This window comes from Camelus dromedarius, chromosome X (genome assembly GCF_036321535.1).
Source record: "Camelus dromedarius isolate mCamDro1 chromosome X, mCamDro1.pat, whole genome shotgun sequence".
Classification (NCBI taxonomy): Eukaryota; Metazoa; Chordata; class Mammalia; order Artiodactyla; family Camelidae; genus Camelus; species Camelus dromedarius.
In genome coordinates, this window is record NC_087472.1 from 33,042,105 (window position 1) to 33,063,234 (window position 21,130).

General features: G+C 34.9%; 1 protein-coding gene across 4 annotated transcripts in view; it reads left to right on the plus strand.

Moving 5' to 3' along the window:
• The window catches only part of NRK (Nik related kinase), a 116,636-nt gene that overhangs the window by 69,946 nt on the left and 25,560 nt on the right, over window positions 1–21,130 (plus strand). For 3 of the 4 annotated variants that reach the window (XM_064482874.1, XM_010980020.3, XM_064482872.1), the window contains exons 9-18: window positions 184–238; window positions 4,347–4,425; window positions 5,489–5,664; window positions 7,239–7,302; window positions 7,714–8,869; window positions 10,976–11,083; window positions 14,068–14,135; window positions 15,801–15,895; window positions 18,271–18,368; window positions 19,384–19,748. In XM_064482874.1, the coding sequence (XP_064338944.1) occupies window positions 184–238; window positions 4,347–4,425; window positions 5,489–5,664; window positions 7,239–7,302; window positions 7,714–8,869; window positions 10,976–11,083; window positions 14,068–14,135; window positions 15,801–15,895; window positions 18,271–18,368; window positions 19,384–19,748 (2,264 nt within the window). The remainder of the gene's footprint in view (window positions 1–183; window positions 239–4,346; window positions 4,426–5,488; window positions 5,665–7,238; window positions 7,303–7,713; window positions 8,870–10,975; window positions 11,084–14,067; window positions 14,136–15,800; window positions 15,896–18,270; window positions 18,369–19,383; window positions 19,749–21,130) is intronic. The other variant, XM_064482873.1, reaches the window with a different exon arrangement.

Below are 21,130 nucleotides of genomic sequence, written 5' to 3' on the forward strand. Positions count from 1 at the left end.
GGTCACAAGGTCAGATAACCTCTTCCTATAACATCCGTCTATAATGAATCTTCCTTATAGAAAACACATAAAATGGCTGTGGCATTGACACCTCCCCTCAGCCAAAGATTGCTTTGAGATTCTAAATACTATCAGTTTCCTATTTTTAAGTGACATTTTTTTGGGTCATCGTTTCCTTTGCAGAGTGATGTGTGGTCCGTGGGAATCACTGCTATTGAAATGGCTGAAGGGGCTCCTCGTGAGTAAAAATATTTGATGCTTATTAAGAATAAGGGAAACATGCTATACAAATCTTCCGCTTATACTAGTCAGCTTGTACTGGCCAAACAGGTGCCACACTATGTGCCAAACTATAAATTGTGGCCTTTTGTGATTAAATGCTCTAGTCAAAATGGCCATGTATGTTTATAAGAGTTTGTATTTTTCTCTTAAGATATGTTACTTTAGGCTGGTTGAGTGTTATTTCAATTTAGCCTCCATAATATTTGGTCCTGACATTCCTGACCAAACAGAATCTAAAGGCATTCTAGTATATATTGATTGGTGGAATATTTAGGTTCTAGAACACTTACAGTTATACACTGCTGCTACTTCAGACTGTGACAGTTGAGAAAATCCTCCAGTTGTTTATTGAAATTGAGTCAATCCTCAACAATGTTGAGAAATTAGCTGTGTTTTCCCCCTTTGAATTCAGTTCAGTTTATCAGTGGTACCTTCCTTGCTCCTTTCAGCCACTCCATTGTCTCTAATTGCTCAGAAGGCTCCATTTTCTCTTGTTTCCCGCTCCTTTCCATGATTTAAATGACCTGTCAGCATCCTGTTCTCTCAGGATACTGCATTCTGGTAGGAAAGTAAAAATGGAATGTAAACTTGGGTACAAATGATTGAAAACCATGTAATGTATGACCCTATAAGCAGAGCATATTTGCTGTCCTCAATTCCTAAATCCAAGGGTATAAATGATAAACACATTCCTAGTATTGTTGGATGAGAAGTAATAGAAATGCCTGGAGTGTGTGTGTGTGTTGGGACACAAGAGTTGAAATTGCTTTGCTTCTCTCTCTCCAAGCAGATCTTGTAGGTTCCCATGTTCCTGCATGCTTTGTCTGCACAATATCTACCCACCAAGGTTTATAAGCTCGGACTATCTTAGTACTATATTTTAAGGCCAATGGCAGTAATCTCAAAGAGCAGAAACAACGGTAACATAACTGTTAAGAATTCCTGGTGTCCCTTGGAATATCACAGAAGAGGCTTGCATTAAAGCTGGGACAGATATGAGAATCAAGTCACTGCTGTCTCTCTTTTATGTCAGAAAAACTACAAAGTACCTATCTTGGATGAATTTCTTTTAATGATGGAGAAATTGTTTACTCCACATGTATTATTCCTCATCATCTCATGATTATATCTCTTTGTGAAACATGCTAAAATTATGTTATAATGAGCAGTTTTTTCTTCTTCTTCATCTTTGTCTTCGTCTTCTTCTTCTTCCTCCTCTTCTTCCCTCCTGTCCTCCTCTCTTTCTCTCTTTAAATATACAATATTGTATTTCATGAGTATTAATGCATGTATTTGATTAGGATGCATGACTACATCAAGTAGTATATTCTTTCTATTGTTTCTGAATGTTCCTCACCATGTCTTTTTAAAAAAAACAGCTTTCTACATTTTGCAGATTTGTACTTCTTGATTCACCTTTCTTTGTTTCACATTTTCATTCTAAAACCTTAAATTGTGTGAGAAAAAAAGTGATAGTGAGCAAACTCACAGAAGTACAGAGTTTTTCACACAGTACATAAATGGCAACTTTTTTGAAAAAGGCAACTGAGGACCAGGAGATTCTTAACTCAAAAGAGAAAATAGGGCCAGCATGCCTGGATAAATAGTCACTGGGGTGGTGTACCTTTGGTCATGAGAAATTTGAAATAGCCATACTGCTAAAACATTTGTCTTTCACCAGCCTCTTTTATTGCCTGGAATATTAACTTTGGGTGGGAATGATTGTCATCAGTTTAACTGCAGAAATCCTCCAGGTTGTGATAATTATTACCTCAGAGGGGATGGCCTTCCAAAGTGACAGTTACAGGATAATTGCCTCTGAGATCCAGATAACAAAATCCCTTCTGTCTTTAAGGTGTCTCTCTCAAGGAAGTAAAAAGAGAAGGAGAATAACTTCTCACTGAAAGGGTGCTGTATAGGCTCTCAGAGGAGAGAAGATCTGGACCATTTCACATCAGGACTTTCTTAAGTCCTTGGGTTCTGGATAGGAATTCAAACTTAATGTGCAGACCTTTAAACCAAGGCCAGAACATTGCTAGTAGTTATTCAAACATCAGAATATCAATTAATATTGAATATGTGTGGTTCTTAGTTTCTCTATTCTTTATAGAAAAGTAAATTATTGCCTGGTGGAGAAGCAGGATAGGATTGACAGTTTAACTCTCCTTCCTCATCAAGGATCTACACCAGCCAATTTACCTTAATCTGAACTGTATCTTTCCCTATGTTGGCCTTCTCCTTGGCATTGTAGATTTTATTTTTAATATTATCAGCCATGCTTGTTTATAATCCTGCTTCTGTTCCTTGTAGTGTCCTTCCCTTACATCCTAGGTCAATCTTTACCTGAGTGTATTGTAAACCACATTATTTAAAACAACTCAAACTATGCCCAATTTAATGTCTCCAACCCACCAAGAGATGTCGTTTTTAAAGGAGATTTACCATTTTAAATAAGACTCTAATGGTGAAAATTTAGGCAGTGTTAGGAGATATGGGAAGGGGACATTAACTTGCATTTCTAAAATCAGGCCATATAGGAAACCTCCACAATTGCTATTTCACATAGTTCTTATACTCACCCTATGCTTCATTCCTTTGTGGACTTCTTTCCTTTAATGAAAACTTGCCTAGTCTACACCCTGACTCTTGACCCTGAAGAGGTTGTTAGTTGACTGAGATGCTTATATGTTAATAAATGACAACCACTTAATATTGTACAAATTCACTTACAATATGTTTAAAGGACAGAATCTGGTGACTGATTAGACACAGTAAAGGAATGAAGAGAGTCAAATATGATCCTGATGTTTTAAGCTTGGGGCTAATTCTGCCCTCAATAATATACCTGCACCTTCTACTAATTTATACCCATGTAATTGAATCAAAAGCTTGACCTCTGAACAATTGCCTTTATATCACACTAATGAAATTCCCCTGGGGAGTTCCTACTACCATGAGAGGCCAGTTTGGCATCGTAGTTTTCCCGCAGATGTATTTTGGGAGGGGAAGGATGACTCTAAAAGGTCATTAATATCAAATTGTCCTCACATGAATGACACACTTTTAATGTTAGATGAAATTTACACTATGGCTCTCCTTTGGGGAGTTTTAGCACTGCCAGTGTTCTTTAATCAAAACACTAGAGGAAATAAGTGAAGTGAGACACATATTTAAACACTTAGAGAAAACCCCAGAATTCTCAAACCAATGAGGTAATGCATTTATATAGCACATATTGGAATAGAGTTTTCTCTGTATGGCTGTGTGTCTGAAAAAGAGAATGAAAGTCTAATAATTTGGCATAGAATTGAGGTGCCAGATAGTTAAATTCTTTCTTATAATAGTATCAATAGCTAATATTTATTAAGTGCCTATTCTGTGCCAGACACTTTTATATGTAGGTTGCCATTTAATTCTCACAACAACTCTTTGAAGGAATTCTTGATATATTGCCTGTTTTTAGATGAAGAAACTGAGGCACAGAAAGGCTAAGTAATTTGCCCAGGTCACAAAGGCAGAATTAGGATTTGAACCCAGGTGATCTTACTCTCGAGAGTGTGTTTTTGACAGTTGCACTATATCTACCTCTTTCCTAGGACTGTCAGTTTCTAAAAGAGATTATTTTCATCTTTTTAGACTACTAAACATTCTTTACATATTGTTGTGCTTAGTTACTACTCTGGTCGACTTTTTCATCCTATAATTACATGTTCCAGTTTTACAGCTATAGATATCTGCAATGCAAAAACACAGAATGGTGCTTCTTTCCATTTGTGTAGTTTTCTTCTCAAGATTCAAGTCATCAATCACACATTTCAAATAATTTATCTAGTGTAATTTATTATTATTTGTCACACCTGGCAATAGTTAAGCTTTATGATCTTATATAAAGGACTGTTGGCGTTAAAAAGCAGCTTTTCCTCTAACTCCACTCTTTTGTATCTATTACTTAATTCAACATGATCTGTGAAAGAATACTGGTATGAGAATCCCCTCTAGAAAAAGGAGTATGTTCTGTACTTACCCTTCTTACTCATTCTGAACTTACCCATTTTCCTTTGCAGCCCTGTGTAACCTTCAGCCTTTGGAAGCCCTCTTTGTAATTTTGCGAGAATCTGCTCCCAAAGTCAAATCCAGCGGATGGTAAAGATGAACGACTTAATCTCTTAAATACATTAACTTGACATTTTTATTTAGCAAAGAAGTTTTAATTCATTTGGTCAATCCTGCTTCAACACCCTTGTTGGATGATAATTCCTAAAAACCAATACCTTAAGTAAGGGGGTCTTAAATGAATAGTGTTCTTTAAGAGCTGGCTAGCCAACTAGAAATAATACCCTCCATAGTATATTATGATGACATTGCTACCTTGGCATTAATGGCATATTCAGTTGTATCTCCAGTAATGGGATGGACCAATGGAAACCCATTTGTAAAGTTTTTCACTGAGCCTAGGTGGGCAGTCAGTGGTTGTGATATACAGCTCAGTCGTTTGACCTGTTAAAGTAAACATCCACAGACTCTAGAGAAGAGGATTTATTCTCTCAGAGTGCTACAGCCCAACTAGGGAAACTTTCTTGCTGAAGCTTTGTTGTCTAGTACCTGAAGCTCTTCTTATTTTTGTTATTGTTTGCCCTTGTAGAAGTGGTGACTATGGTTTGATAGCTGACAGTCTTCTTGTGATTAAATTAAACTCTTCCTACATATTCAGACTTCCTGGTCACATCTGTTTTCATGGGCCATTTTATAAGATTAGTTAGTCCTGGTGTTGTTAACACCCTTTTTTGGATCATTACACTGACACCTTTGTAGCCCAAAGTGTGTATAGTCAAGTGAAACACTCAGGCTTCAAAGTATGACTACTGTGATCTGACCAATCTGGTCTCATGGTCTACATGAATCACAGTATCCACTTAATTGCCTTCCACCACTTGACCTTTTACTGTGTACATACTTCTGAACTCACTGAAGTTTCTACTATTATTTAGGTAGAAGTTGCCATTGACTCTGACCTCTTCTAAGGTTTAAATGGCATTGTGGTGTAATGTATACTGTCAAGCTGCAGCATATTTGGCAATTGAAAAGACAATTACAGCTAGAGGCAACTCTCTTCAAAAATACGATCAGAATGGCATGTGGGTGGAGGTGGGAGGAGGTGTGGTAGGCCTGAGAAAGCTCTTTTATCTATTTGACTCATTTCTTTTAGGTCCCGCAAGTTCCACAATTTCATGGAAAAGTGCATGATAAAAAATTTCCTATTTCGTCCTACTTCTGCAAACATGCTTCATCACCCATTTGTTCGAAATATAAAAAATGAAGGACATGTTGTTGAGTCATTAAAGAAGCATCTTACTGGAATCATTAAAAAGAGACAGAAAAAAGGTAGACTATGTGAATCGGCATTTTACTGGAATGAATATTCAAATAAGAGCAAAATTTATTCATTTATTTCTTCAGGAAAATTAATATTTGTTTAAGAACTAGGTTGAAAGTAAAAATTCTGAGGCCTTTGATATTTAGTTTTTCCAATAATATGCCGTGTGTATTTAATTCACTGTCTCTTGCATGGTCATCTATATATATATATAAGATTATAAATGGTTGCCAGTTACAACTGGCAAGTGTTCATTTTTTCAAAGACTTGGAAAGCCACAAGAAGAATTTTGTGGTGTGCCAGTTTTATTTTAAGAAAATTCCTAACTAAAAAATAAAATAAAGAAAAAGATAACAAAATCAATATCTTTACTGTTCTCTTCCAGCTTATGTGTTAACTCACTCCAATGAGATAAATGTATTTGTAACTAACCATTTATTAGCTCCTAATTTTGAAGTGATGTCTGTGCACCATACAAAGGTGATTTTATGTATAAATCTCTAACTCTAAGATGTAATTAAAGGAACAAATATATTCAAATCAAAGTAAGCTTCTGGATATTAATGCCAAAAATTGCAAGATGGGTGTTCATCAAATCCAGATGAAACTACTAGGAGGTTCTAACTTTACAGGTTGTATTCATATTCCACATTTAATTTGGGGCACCATAGGCAGGGATGAGAGTGGTGATGGAGCGGAAAAAGGCGGAACCTGAAAAAAAAATAGCAGGCATTCTCAGATTCGCTACAGGATTGATTGCAGCAGAGCCTCTTCCATCTACATAACCATACATGTCTGATTTTGGAGTGAGACACAGAAGGAATTTATTGGGCTAGCTACACAGAAGTTAGCCAATCTCAAATGGATACAGGAAGACCCACATCTACTTGAGGATTCACTAATTTCAGAGTTACAAGATTTCCAGAATATAACCTGCAGGAAAAGTGACATTTATATGGAGATTACATGAAAGATGTAAATATAGTTTTCCTAAACTCTTTAATATAGGAAATTCAAAAGAAAACTCTTTTGTTTATAAGCTTCTATATTTCACTACAGCACAGCTGACAGGAAGGAAGCAAAAAAGTTTCAATGTGTTAAGTGTAAAGCCCAGAATTTAGATTTTTTACCTTCTCATTAAAAGAACCAAAGATCCTGTCCCTCATTTTCAAAGATCCTCACTGAAGGAACCAAAGATAGGTGTGGACCCAAGCCATAAACTCCTTACATCCAGAGCACAGACCCATAAGCCATGCTCACCAACCATCTAGTTTCTCTTGGCCCTTTCTCCCTTTGCCTCTCTCAATTTTTTCTCTTTAGAATTGCGGTAATCAGACCGCTAAATTTTCTTTCCCGTGGCAATAGAAATTAATCTCTATGGAATAGCTGCACCATGCTGCCAAAGTGGGCCTAGAAAATAGGATATTTTCTACATCACCAATTAGGTGTGATTTGAAGAGTTACAGTCCTCTTGTCCTTGTCAACTCACTCAGCATCCTGAACATTAAAAAGTACAAATGACTAAGGTGGACTACATTTATCTCTGCTGATTGTTATGTATTTTTTTCTATTTCATAAAAAGGAATACCTCTGATCTTTGAAAGAGAAGAAGCTATTAAGGAGCAGTACACCATGAGAAGATTCAGGTGCGTTAGACAAATACATAATTTCATGTTAGCAATTCATGTAAGATGGCTGATTCCATACTGTTGCATTTCACTCAGAAAAACTTTATCCTTTCTAATAAAATAAAAACAGATCTCTATTTTCAAAAGAGATTTGAGTGGAAATATTAAGGAAAAATTTTTTATTACTACTCAAAGAGTCCTTAAATCTGGCAATAGAATGATCAAGTAGATTATCAGACCATTGATACTGGATATATGAGTAATGCAAAGACTCTTTCAGACATTACAGGAATGATTCAAGAAAGATTTCCTGAAAATATGTTTACTACCGAAAATGTTCATCTTTTAAAATAAAAGCACTTCCCCTGAATGACTTCACTTTACTGACAATTCTAATTGTATGGCAACCATTTATATGTTTATTTTTAGGGGACCTTCTTGTACCCATGAGCTTTTGAGACTGCCTACCAGCAGTAGGTGCAGACCACTCAGAGTCCTGCATGGAGAACCATCTCAGCCACGGTGGTTACCTGATCGAGAAGAGCCACAGGTTCAGGCACTTCAGCATCTACAGGGAGCAGCCAGGGTGTTCATGCCACTGCAGGCTCAGGACAGCACACCTAGGCCTCTGCAGGGGCAAGCCCAGGCACCTCAGCGACTACAGGGGGCAGCTCGGGTGTTCATGCCACTACAGGCTCAGGTTAAGGCTAAGGCATCGAGGCCCCTGCAGATGCAGATGAAGGCACCTCCACGACTGCGGAGGGCAGGCTGGATGCTTATGCCACTACAGGCTCAGGTTAAGGTCCCCAGGCCTCTACAGGTACCCAAAGAGCAGCAGGCTCCGGCCCAACCTCAGGCATCAAAAGAGCCACAGGATCTGGACCAGGTACCAGAGGAATTTCAGGGCCAAGATCAGATCCCTAACCAACAACAAAGGCAGGGCCAGGTCCCTGAACAACAGCAGAGGCAGAACCAGGTACCTGAACAGCAGCTGGAGCAGAACCGGGGACCTGAACAGCCAGAGGTGCAGGAACAGGCTGCTGAGCCTATGCAGGCGGAGACTGAGGCAGAGGAGCCCGAGTCATTACGAGTGCACGCGCAGGTGTTCCTGCCCCTACTGTCTCAGAACCACCACGTGCTGTTGCCACTACATTTGGATACTCAGGTGCTCATTCCAGTAGAGGGGCCAATCGAAGGGTCACCTCAGGTGCAGGCCTGGGCACTAGGGCCCACGCAGGCGGCTGGCTCGGTTCAAGCACTGATAGAGGGACTGTCAAGAGACTTACTTCGAGCACCAAATTCACATAGTTCAAAGCCACTTGGTCCACTGCAAACCCTGATGGAAAACCTGTCATCAGACATGTTTTACTCTCAACCAGAACAAGCACGGAAGAAAAAATCAAAAGTTTCTAGTCTAAGGCAGGCATTGGCAAAAAGACTGTCACCAAAGAGGTTCCGGGCAAAGTTGTCACGGAGACCGGAAGAGTTTGAACTTTCAGATTTAGAAGCCTGCAGGCGAAGGCACCAACGCAGATGGGAGGATATCTTTAATCAGCACGAGGAAGAATTGAGACAAGTTGCAAATGTAAGAGTTTCTGATAGTTATATCTGTGCCAGATATGCAGAGAAAATATGCTAGTTCATACTCATGTGTTCCCCTTATAAAACCAAGTGAAATAAGTATTCCTTGTGTCCCAGAGAAGATTAACTAAATAATTTCTGCTTCAAATAAGTTATCCTGAAATTTCCAGATAATTATGACTAAATCTGAGAAACAAAAATGATCCAGGTAGTTGCTTAATATCTCTGTAAAGTTATAGCTTTATTAGTTTATTTTCTACCCATTATTCCCTTAACTAACAAAGAGACACCATATGCACATTTAAAGTTACTATTTTGGATCTTTAAAAATTACTGTCAAAGATCAAAATTTCAAATATAACTCATTAAAAGAAACACAAAAACAAGTTTAGTTTTGTTCCTCTAGCCTCTAAGTTTATTTGCTCTTTCTTCCCATAGAATGTTGAACTGTATTTATCAAGAGAACTACAATAATTTTTGTACTTCAAGATGTTTAAGTTAATGTTAAAATGAGAAGGAAAAGCAGTTTCTAAAACATTTTGTATATGGTAACGATATGTATGACTTGTCTCACTAATTTTCCACCCATTTTACATAATTAATCAATGAAGTATCTGCATAGAACATGATACAAGTTACAAATTCGTCTCTGCACTCTTTTGAAATGTGGGGAGCAATATGTTACTCTTTATCTTATGTTGGTTTAGTCAATAAAACTTTATTCTTTCAAAATTCTCTAATATAAGTGGATATAATTTGGCTAGAGTTGATGGATTCAATCTGGCAAATCTAATCTGACGCTGAAGGTTTTGTGGGTTTCATAAGCAAATTAAAGAGGTCAAAAAGACTAGGAGAACAGTTGTTTTCTAATAGTTCACAGCATCCATTTACATAAAAGGAATCCTGTGTGGATCCTAAATTAAACCTTGGTATCAACATCCATTTATCTAGTAATAATTAATGTAGTTATTACAAATGAACCTTGTCTAAATGTCTGGATAAGGGAGTATTTTGGTTTGCATTCATTGAGTTAATTGAGCAAATGCTATTTCCCTGACACGTTTAACATGAGAGAAGGTGAAAGCAACAAGAGAACAAAGGCCCAAAAGGGGAAATGAATGTCTAGTCCCCCCCAAAAAACTGGCAGATAAGAAGCAAAAGAAACCAGATAGAGAAGGGGTGGCATGAGTCTGGAATGGTGATATTTGCCTGACATTAGGGCATCTAAAATGCTAATAATTATTCTCAATGAGTCCAAGTAACAATTGGATCTAATGGGTTTTGCATTTTTGAAAAAGACTTTTATGCATCCCTGCAGGACTTATAGTATTAGTAGCATAGCACATACTTATTGTCATTCAGTGTTTTAAATATATACATGTGAGAAGCCATTCTAAAATGAGAGAAAAAGATCAGTGAATAATAGTTACCAATCCCATGACCCTAGGATCTTGTACAGGCATTCCTATCTTTGTGTGTAACTCTTAAAGGAAAACATAAATAAAAAGGCAATTTTTGATGTTGTGTTCAAAGTGACAGGTCTTTTGAAATACCTGGGAATTTATTAGAGTTTAAAGACATATGTGACTACTTCAACTCACCAGAAGGAAAGAAAACACATTTCCATTATTCTCTTTGAATTGAAGGAATAATACTGATTGGCTTAAATGGGAAAACAGAAACTTTCCTTAACTCCTAGGACTCAAGGAGAACTATTTGCACCACTGTATTACTGATCTTCCATTGAACAGGAGGATCAAACTTTGTAGTTATAACCATTTACTAGATGCAACAGTTTGGGGTTATGAGTTAAGCTTTAGACCAAAGGTTTTTAACATGGGTCTAATGGATGAACTGTAGGTGGTCAAGGGTCCCCCTGAAAATATATGTGGGGACATTTATGTCTGTCTACATGCAGTTTTTTTATGGAAAATCTATAGCATCCTTCAGATTCTAAAAAGGATCCAGAACCAAAAACTGTTAGAAACTGCAGACCTAAGTCAATTTGAATATTTGAAAATTATTTTTTAAATTGAATATTAAAATGGTGGGAGTTGCTCCTATTTACATTTTAATAAGTAAAATATTTATTTTTCTTTCTGCTTCAAAGGACAAAGAAGATGAATCATCAGACAATGATGAAGTATTTCATTCAATTCAGGCTGAAGTCCAAATAGAACCATTGCAGCCATACATTCCAAATCCTAAAGAAAATGAGGTAAGTTTCTCAATATGAGTTCCTGTGACACTAGTAAGTGCCTAGAACACTGGTTCTTAAACCTTCTGGTCTCAGAATCTCTTTATACTCTTAAACATTGATGACTAAAAATCTTTTGTTTACTTGGATTGTGTCATTCAATGTATGTCAGAAATTAAAACCCAAAAACTTAAATATCTATTACTTCATTTAAAAAGTAATTAAACTATTAGATGTTAATATAAGAAACAAATTCTGATGAAAAATAATTAGTTTCCATCTTGCTTAATGAAAAACAGCTGGATTCTCATATCTGCTTCTGCATTCAATCTGCTGCAATATGTTGTTTAAGTTGAAGTACATAAGTAAAAGCTGGTTTCTCACCTATAGATAATTGGAAAGGGACAGTTTTGATAAATTTTTCAGATAATTATGGATATTCTTTGTTAATGCACCAAAAATAGAGAAGTGGAGTCTAAAACCATATCAGTGAAATTTTGTTTATTCAGTAATATTAAAATCTATAAGTCTATTGTGTGCTGTGAATAGATGTTTAGCTCATACACGATTTTGTATCTTCATGCATTGGTCAGTTGGAAAATATTGGTTCACTGTGTATGTAAATCTTTCCAAATGTTTACACATTATACAACATCAAAAAATGGCATTTGTTAATATCAATATCAATTTCATCATAACAACTTATTAAGTGTTGATAAGCTAAGTGCACAGTGTTAGATATGAGTTTAAAATTTTAATTTTCACTTGAAAGCTCAATTTTATTGTTGCTAACAAATAACATCAGTTGTTTTTCCTTGAATTGACAGGCTTACTTCATTGATTTTAAATAAAATGCCTGCCAGATACCCAAATTGAATAATCATAGTTTGTCTTGTCAGTCATTCTTTTAAGTAAATTTATTGCCCATGAAAAATGTGGTAGTTCAGCTTGTAACACAATCACACATACCTTTTCCCTTGATCGTCTCTGTTCTGGAATGTAGTTTGACTGGGTCTGAGCCATTTAATCTGTCATTTATTTTCTTACATTTATGGGAATAATCAAGTCAGTCCTGGTGTCCAGGTTGACTTTTGTTTTCATGAGTTTATTAATAGCTATTTAACATATGGTATTGATGAGGCTCCAGTGGAAGTTTCAATTCCTGTATAGTCAAGATAGTTTCATTATAGACAGCATTCTGAACATCTAGCTATCTAAAAATTTCTTGGACACTAAGTGTGGCTAGGTGGATGGGTGGAGAACTCAGAAATTCTTGCCTTACTGATAGTGAGGTAGGAGTCTCATTGTCTTCATCAGCACAAGGGCCCCAGATCACTATATTTCCTCCTTCGACATGCTTCACAGTAGTCTATTATGATGTATTTCATGGACAATCATCCTTTTTGAATATGTTCCTTCCAATACTAACAGTCCTCTCAAGTGAATAACAGAGTATTGCTTTATAAACACTAACCACTGGCAGAAGGAACATATGCTGGATTATATTATTTAATTATAAGAAGCAATATATCTCCTTCTCTGCCTTATTAAATGATGATTTGGCTCTTACTCTCAGATGATAATTATTACCTTAAGCATGGTATCTTAAACCCAAAATATAGTGAGTTGTGTCTGATTGGTTTGGAATGTATCATTTGCCTTAGTGTATGCTTTTCTTACTAATCATTTTCTTCTCCCCATTTTTCAGACCAAATACAGTCAATTCATATTAAGCATTAGCCTTTCTTGTTTTTGGCCTTTGTGTATTCTGAATAATGTTGGCCTCTGGTTTACTAGTTTCAATAAACATTCTAAATAAGATCAGCTTTATGAACCAAGAGGCTTAGACTGTGTCAGTATGATGCCAGTTATCTGAATCAAAAGTGGAAAAAGTCAGTCAGTTGCTTATCCTGCATACTGCCAAACATCTGGTTGTATTTGGAAACATTTATTAGCAAAACATGTGAACGATTGACAACATTTTTCATTTCTTACCTATCTGTTGGAGCGTAAAGACAATCTTGATAAGTCACTGCATAAGAGGAAAAAGCACATAGTAAGGGTAGTATAGTTTCTAGAAACTATAGCATGATTTTATCAGCATGAAAATGCTAATTTTTTGTTGTAAAATGTTCAATTTGGCTTTCTAAAGAATCTAGTGTGACTGCCTTGCTGAATGCCAGAATGACCTATTTTGGGGGTAGCTACAAATTATTTTGAGTAGAAACCTAGTGATATAAAATTAAATGAGGCAAAGCAACACTCTATGGGCCTATCTACTAATGTTTGCAGAAGGTAAGTCTGTGCCACTGATGAAAGCTGGCTCGTTATATGTGTTCTTTCTCATGTCTTTTGCTGTATTAGATGGCTGAATAATTAATAAAATACAAATTTATTTAGAATTGAAGAAACATTTGAAACACTGATTATAATATTACAGTCAAGTTATAAAGGGCAAAAAATCATACTTTCTTAAAGATGGAACACTTTAGACTCTTGATAGATTTTAATGCTGTGTTTGTGTGTGTTACAAGTTTTGAAAATCTAGCATTAGCTTAAAAGGGCGAGTAAGTGAGAAGTTTGAATTTGAATTCTGAGTGAGAATTTTGAACTTGATATAAAAAGTAATATGAAAACATAAAAAGAACATTAAATTAGAAAATGGGAGACCTACATTCTGATTAAAGATATTCTTTGGCTTGATGTAAAATTCTTAGAAAATTCATTTTCCATCTCTGGGCTGCAGATTCCTCAATAATAGTGTTTGATTGTATGATCTCCAGAATCTGTTATTATACTAAAATTCAAGGATACCATCAGAAATTATGGTTAAGCAGTTTTAATGTTATAATATAAGCATGAAAATATGATCTATTTATGAAAATCAGGCTTTATAAGTTGTATTTTTAAGAAAATATGTGAAGAATAACATTTTTCCATGAATTAATAACTCAAAAGAATTTATGGTTGAGAATTCTACCGAAGTATTGCATTGTGTCTTTCAGGTCCAAGAGAAATCTGCTTCTGTGCCTTATAACCCGGATCGTGTACATCATGTCAAGTTCTCTTTGAGGTATGTATCTCTGATTTCTATATTCAAATTGCTCACAACTTACTATCACAAAATTAAAGCTTATTTATTTGACAGTAAGTTCTATGTGAAGTCAAAACTAAAATATTAATGATAACATAGTTATCAATGTATCATTGGCCCACATTTGAAACCTTAAAACTGCAACAATCCATTAACTAGATCTTTACATTTGGACATATGGCAATCTCAGTGTTATTTAGTTCGATGATAGCTGGTAAGAGTCACAATTTAATGAAAGAAACAAAATAAATTCTTTGATAGCTTTCAATTAGTAATTTATGATAAAAAGATAGAGAATTTCACTTGTATCATGGACAATTCAAGTACATGTTTTATCATGTAGTACATCATATTCACACACAGAGATGAAACACACACAGAGAATTTCTGACCTCCGAAGCTAATGCCACAGAATGGGCAAGCCTGAAACAACTGATAGGAAAAATCAAATCTAAAACTCAATATTATATCAATATTTTATACCAGTCCCTATATTTTTAAACTCTGTAATATTGGTGATCTTCAGTACTTTCAAAGATCATGTTTCATATTTTAGATTTTGTATACAATGGCTTATATTTTAAAGCTAAATTTAAACGTAGATATTCCTTGAAAATCATACCCCCTCAAACTCCAACTCATAATGGAGAGGACTTAGCCTATATCCATTCACTCAGTCATCCAGTGAATATTTATTAAGTACTTACTATATTCAAGATTCTGAAAAGTATGGTCAGATAGCATAGAGTTGATAATATGTAGTATGTATTTTCTATCTTATTATTTTTTAAAAAAAGAAAGCATGTATTTATGTCCTTAGATTTACTGGTACACAATATCAATATAACTGTTAAACACAGGGCATATAAAAATCAGTATTGCTGTTAAACTGGAATTGGTTGTTCATGTTGCAAAGGATTTTTGAATTTATGAAGAGCAAATATATTTACTTTAACTATGGTTACATTTATAAAATTAAATGAAACTTGAGTCTTTCCTTAAATTTGGGGTCATAGAAAAGACTTGTCTGTTCCAGGCCTAAATCAATAACCAAAGTCCTTCCTATATAGAAATTCCAAAGGAACTATAAAGTTTTGCAGCACTGGTCCAAAGAAACTTTCTAAGTATTCCCTCAATTTGAATAGTTAATACTATACTGTCCTATCTATTTATTCATCCATCTATCAAAATCAGAAACAGGACATTAAAAAGCACGAATTCCAAGCATTTGAAATCAGGATGATAATAGTGGAATATTTGATGTAACATGAACTTAGCCTTTTGATCATGTAAAAATCCTCACATACACTATAGAATTATGTTTATTGCTGTGTTAACCAGGTAATAATAATGTCTGAATATTAGCTTAAAGAAAGTTTATAGGAATGTTAGAAATAAATATGATATGTAAAGGAAACATATACTTATATGGAGACAATTTTTTTGTATTTTGGAAATTGTTTCTCTGTTCTGGATAGATAAAATAGCAGGTTTCGGAAAATTGGAAAGTATCACTTAAGCTCTACTTCTTTTCAGTTTGATATATACCCATATATTTAAAACTTTTTTTGGTCTTGATATTGAGTTGTACATTCCCTTTATGAATATTAGGCCATGGCACATGCTTTTCTGTCTTTTCATTAGTGTTCCTCAGCCGTCTCTTTTGGAACAAGCTCAGAAGCCCATTGACATCAGACAAAGGAGTTCGCAAAATCCTCAAAATTGCCCAGCAGCATCAGGTGATTCAAAGCACAAAGTTTAAACAGTCAAAACAGAGTTAATGTTTAATAGTTTATATTGTAGAAGTCAAGAAAGAATTTCAAGAAGGAATGAATCAATAGTGTAAGGGAGGCCAAGTAGGATTAAGAGCAAGAGGCCATTGGATTTGGCAATTGGGTGGTCTGTAATGACCTTTGAGAAATGGAAAGTAATTCTTCTGAAGTTTCTTCTTTCAGTTGGGTAGTCATTAAGAATATGTCTAGGAGGCGGTGGAGGGGAGGCGGTGTCAACTTTAGTTTCTATACCATGTGTGAAAAATATGGTAAAGGGAAAAAAAATATGGTAAAAGAACTTAAGAGAGGCTGCCCCAACAGGCTAAAATTTGTAGGCAATCTTTAGAATATTGAGATATTAGATGGAGTAGTTGTGGGCATGTGTTTTATATATCAGTTTGTTATTTCACCTCCCCAAAGTAAGATATATACAGTATCTCATAAATATCCCTAAATTTTACAAATTGATGTTTTTACTCAACATACATGAAAAATTAATCAGTAAAATCATAGAAAATAACTTCACAAACTGGGATTTCAAACAAGTGTTTTATGATGTGCTTTTGAGATAGTTAAATGAGTAGATTTGTGAAATATTAGTATAAACAAAATCAAAATTTGTGCCTTGGGACATAAAGTCTGGCATTACCTACTTTTTAGCAATCCAAGTAAGTTAAACAAGGGCAAATGCCCCAAGTCATTTTCAAAAATTAGTATATAGATTTTATTAAAATGTTAATAATTAAACGGATATAAATGTGTACTGTATGAAAATCAGATATTTGAAGACCTAAATTTTAAAATCCCACTCTTCTTCTTAGGAGACTCAGATAATGGCAGAATTCTTTTAAATAATAGTGTCCCCTCATGCAGAGATATTATCTTGTGATAAATAAGTCTATATAAAGAGAAACTTTAGGGATTTTTTTTCCCAGAGCCATCCTGTTTTTTGTTGTATATGCTACATTTGTTGTATATACTATTATTTTGTTGTATACGCCACATAGATGATTTGAAGTTCTCGTGGGATTGCATACTTCATCATGCAGGAAATCAAAACTCCTTGCTACAAATTTGCCTGAAAATCTCAAACATTCTCCCAAACTTCTTAGCCTAAAAACATACCAAAAGACTTAAGAGAAAATGGTTTCCTACAGAAAGATAATAAACGGCAAGAGTACAAGAGTGTCAGAAGATGCAGACACAAATTGTTGGATGTGTTCCAGTATAATATTCTCAAAAGATAGCAGTATTTTCAAATACATGCTTTTTGGAGTTGTTGTGTCAACACTTTGGCTATACACATATATCTCAAGGATGCAAATAAAAGAGGGATAGTACTATTTATCTTTAAAATCCAAGCACTCAAGAACAATAAACAGGGACCTGAGTGTTCGCTTAGTGAAACTTTTTCTAAGTATGCTCACCCTGATCTACTGATCTTTGAGCCTAAATATTCTCACTCTGTTTTAACCAGAGATGTTGTTTACTATATCACAAATCTTAATATTAAAAATCCAGACTTCTCCAGATAAGTTTGCATTTTAAATGGACGTATTTACACTATAGAACTGAGCTGTGCATTGTGATGCAACCAGCAAAATGTGACTATTAAAATTAAAACTAAACTGAAAATGAAATAAAATTTAAAAGCCAATCCCTCTAGCACACTGGCCATATTTCTAATACTAATAGCCATGTGTGGCTCGTGGCTACTGTATTGGACAGTGCAGATATGGAACTTTTCTATTACTGCAGAAATTTCTATTGCAGAGTACCTGTATAGAAAGGTTTCCAGCTTTATAAAAAAGGGCAAAGATTTGTCGCTTTTCAGTTGCTCACTTCTTGACTGCATTGAAATACTTGAGGATACATCACTGAGTAGAAATTGGGAGATTACGATTGCAGAGTTAACTCTCCTCTTGAGAGTTTTGTCTAATCTATCATCTTCTAAGAGCTGTTGGGCTCTTTCTCTACTGGTTAGTATGGGAGGCCAGAGATACCACCCAGCCCTTCCTATTCTGGGTACATGTTTTTTAAATAAAACTGTCTGTATACCAGTCTTACTGTGCACCTTTTTTACCCAGATAGAAATATTTAACAAGTATACACTTAATATTAAAAACAGAAAAACTGTGTAGGTCTACAGACAGAACAAACCTTGAGCTTGTCACTACCTCTGAAAATAATATAGAGCCCTGGCCCCATAAGAATTTATCTGATGATATCTCCTAGAATAGAAGCTACAAGAAAAATATCAAAGAATTGAACTGGTACACTATAAAAATGAAGTCAGTGGCTGTAATCACCGCTGTTACTAATGTCTTTTTGACATTCCACAGAATCTTCTTCTGAGGAAGAGAGTCCCGTGACCAGGAGGAGGTCCCAGTCATCACCGCCTTATTCTACTATTGATCAGAAGTTGCTTGTTGACGTCCATGTAGGTCTTCATCTTAACTCTTAACATAGTTGTATCTTTTCTTTTTAATTTTCAATTTCTTTTGAGTTATATATTTTAATCTTCACTCGAGGGAAACATTAGTGTTCAGATTTTAATTAATCTTTCAAATATAAATTTCCATTGCTATGTGAGTATGCAGAATATTAAATCTAGAAATTAAATTTAAAAATGGAAAAACATTCAATTGATCATAAAATGTTTTATTTTCACATTCTTGTGTCAGAAATTATTCGAGAGAGGATTGATAAAAGGCTATGTGTAGAAGCTAATCTCAAGGAGTAGAGGTTAGATGCTCAATTTTTGTCTAATATTTCTTGGATAATGAGGCAGTGCATAAATATAAAACATTTAGTGAAAAATAAAATGCCTTCTAATTTCATAAACAAAAATGACTTTCATTTTTTATGGTGCACTTTCAGATCATTTTGTTTTACTTTTATAATTGCCTCTACCCTACCACACACACACATCTCTTTCAAATTGCCCAAAGGTTGCTTATATGACATATACCATACTTAAAGATGGATTTATAGTAATTTACTTCTTAGAAGTGTTTACATTACTTTAAGACAACCTATGTTATATAAAACTAGAGCTGGGAAATTAACATATCAATTTTAAAAGTTATGTGTTAATCGCAACATCAGAAGATGAAACAAAAGGAAAAAGGGACTGTCTTTCATAGAGCATCAAATCATCACTCCCTTATCCAGCACCAAAACCAAATGCCTATTTCTCAGCAGACAAATAGGGCTAATTAAAAATAAAGTGAGTGAATTTTGCCCTGTGTGATCCAGAAAGGCCATTAATGATCACAGCCTGAGGTTTGGGTTTTGGCATCTCATCCTCACAAAAATGTTGGCTCTATCTAGTGAGTGAACATCTTCATTTTAATCAAAAATATATTTTAAAATATTGTCAGCTTGGAAACTTTCCAATCTAGAAGAAAATGAAAGGCTACTAAAGACTATATTAACCTTTCTTGTGCACACAGGTTCCAGATGGATTTAAAGTAGGAAAAATATCACCCCCCGTTTACTTGACAAATGAATGGGTAGGCTATAATGCACTCTCTGAAATCTTCCGGAATGATTGGTTAACTCCTGCACCTGTCATTCAGCCACCTGAAGAGGATGGTGATTATGTTGAACTCTATGATGCTGGTGCTGATACTGATGGTGATGATGATGATTCTAATGATGCTTATGAAGATACCTATGACCATGACAATGGCAGTGATGACTTGGATATTCAGATTGATCAGGCTAATGATGTTGGTGAAGACCATGATGGTGGTGATGAGGATGAGGATGTTGATGACAAAGACAATAATCGTGATGGTGTTCCTAGTTGGCCAAGGTTGGTTTTTCTGGATTACTTGCACTATCCATGTTTTATAAATTCAGAACTATTTGTATTGCTGGTTTACTTTTAAAATTTATTACCAAGTGGGTGAATGAATTCCATTGTAGATTGATAAATTGTTGATTTTCAATAATAGATTTTAAATTATTCTAATGCAAACCACTTAACCTTGCATTTCTTGTAATACTATATTAGCATTGAAGTATTTATTAGGTTCTTTATAACTGGAATTGTCTGGGTGTTTCCTTTAAAATTAAAGCTACTGAATCATTCTACCCTGTACAACCACAATGAATGTGAGAAATGAGGTGACAAATTAAATAGTGTGCTACTTAATAACTGTAAGATGAAGTTCTGGTGTTTGTGAACAAAGTCTCTAAATCTGCTGAGAAAAATGAATTGCAAACTTGACGCTCACTTCATAGTTTTAGACTGCAGCTTACTAACATATAGCATTATTCTTGGGATTCTGAAAACTACTGTAACTAAATTCAGTGCTCATTCAATTTTATCTTCTTATAGAGTAGCTGCCCAAAGTGATAATATTTAGTGAAGTAGTGTTTTTGGCCTACCACCAGCTGCTTGCTGTATATATAGTTACTTGCTTCTACTCTATAAACAGCCACTATGTTCTTATTTACATATGTTTATGGTTTGCATTTAAACTGCTCTCAAAGATGATTCATTAATACAGTACATTTTTATATTTTTAGAAAAATAAATAACAGTGGGAGAATTGTTTGCTTTATAATATTGAAATCTATATTTTGTTTTGTTATTCTTTAAATATTACTGGAGATATACATGTCAGAACAAACTACAGATCATTCAACACTTTTCTTTTTTGTCAACTAAAAAAACTACCAGGAATTCCCTTGTCAAATAAATTTGCTCTTTGAATTGTCATAGGCACATGTTTATGTTGTCTCTTATGCAAAAGATCACTGAGGCATTTTGCTAAGCTTGGTGTTCTTAGCAAGTAATTAAGTGACTATCTTAATTTAATGAGATCTATATTACTGAACTTTCTGGTGGTAGTAGTAGAACAATCAATGGGAATCTGTCGCAAAGTAGATAATAAACATATCAGACAATCAAGGCACATGTTTAAATTAACATAATTTATATCACAAGAAGAATTATTCAAATATGTGGTTAGTCAAAAATATGGGCTTGATCATGTGGCTGTGAAGTTGCTAATGCATGAAGTAGTCTATTATTTAAGAAAAAACATATTCCTAACACATGTTCCTAATGAAGGATGCAAGTTCTCTTCCATCTGCCATCCAAATGCAGCCAGGGAGTTGATGGTGGCTATGATGTTAATTCAGTATTTAAGATTGATAGGACATAGGGACATTTTTTGTGTCTGTATC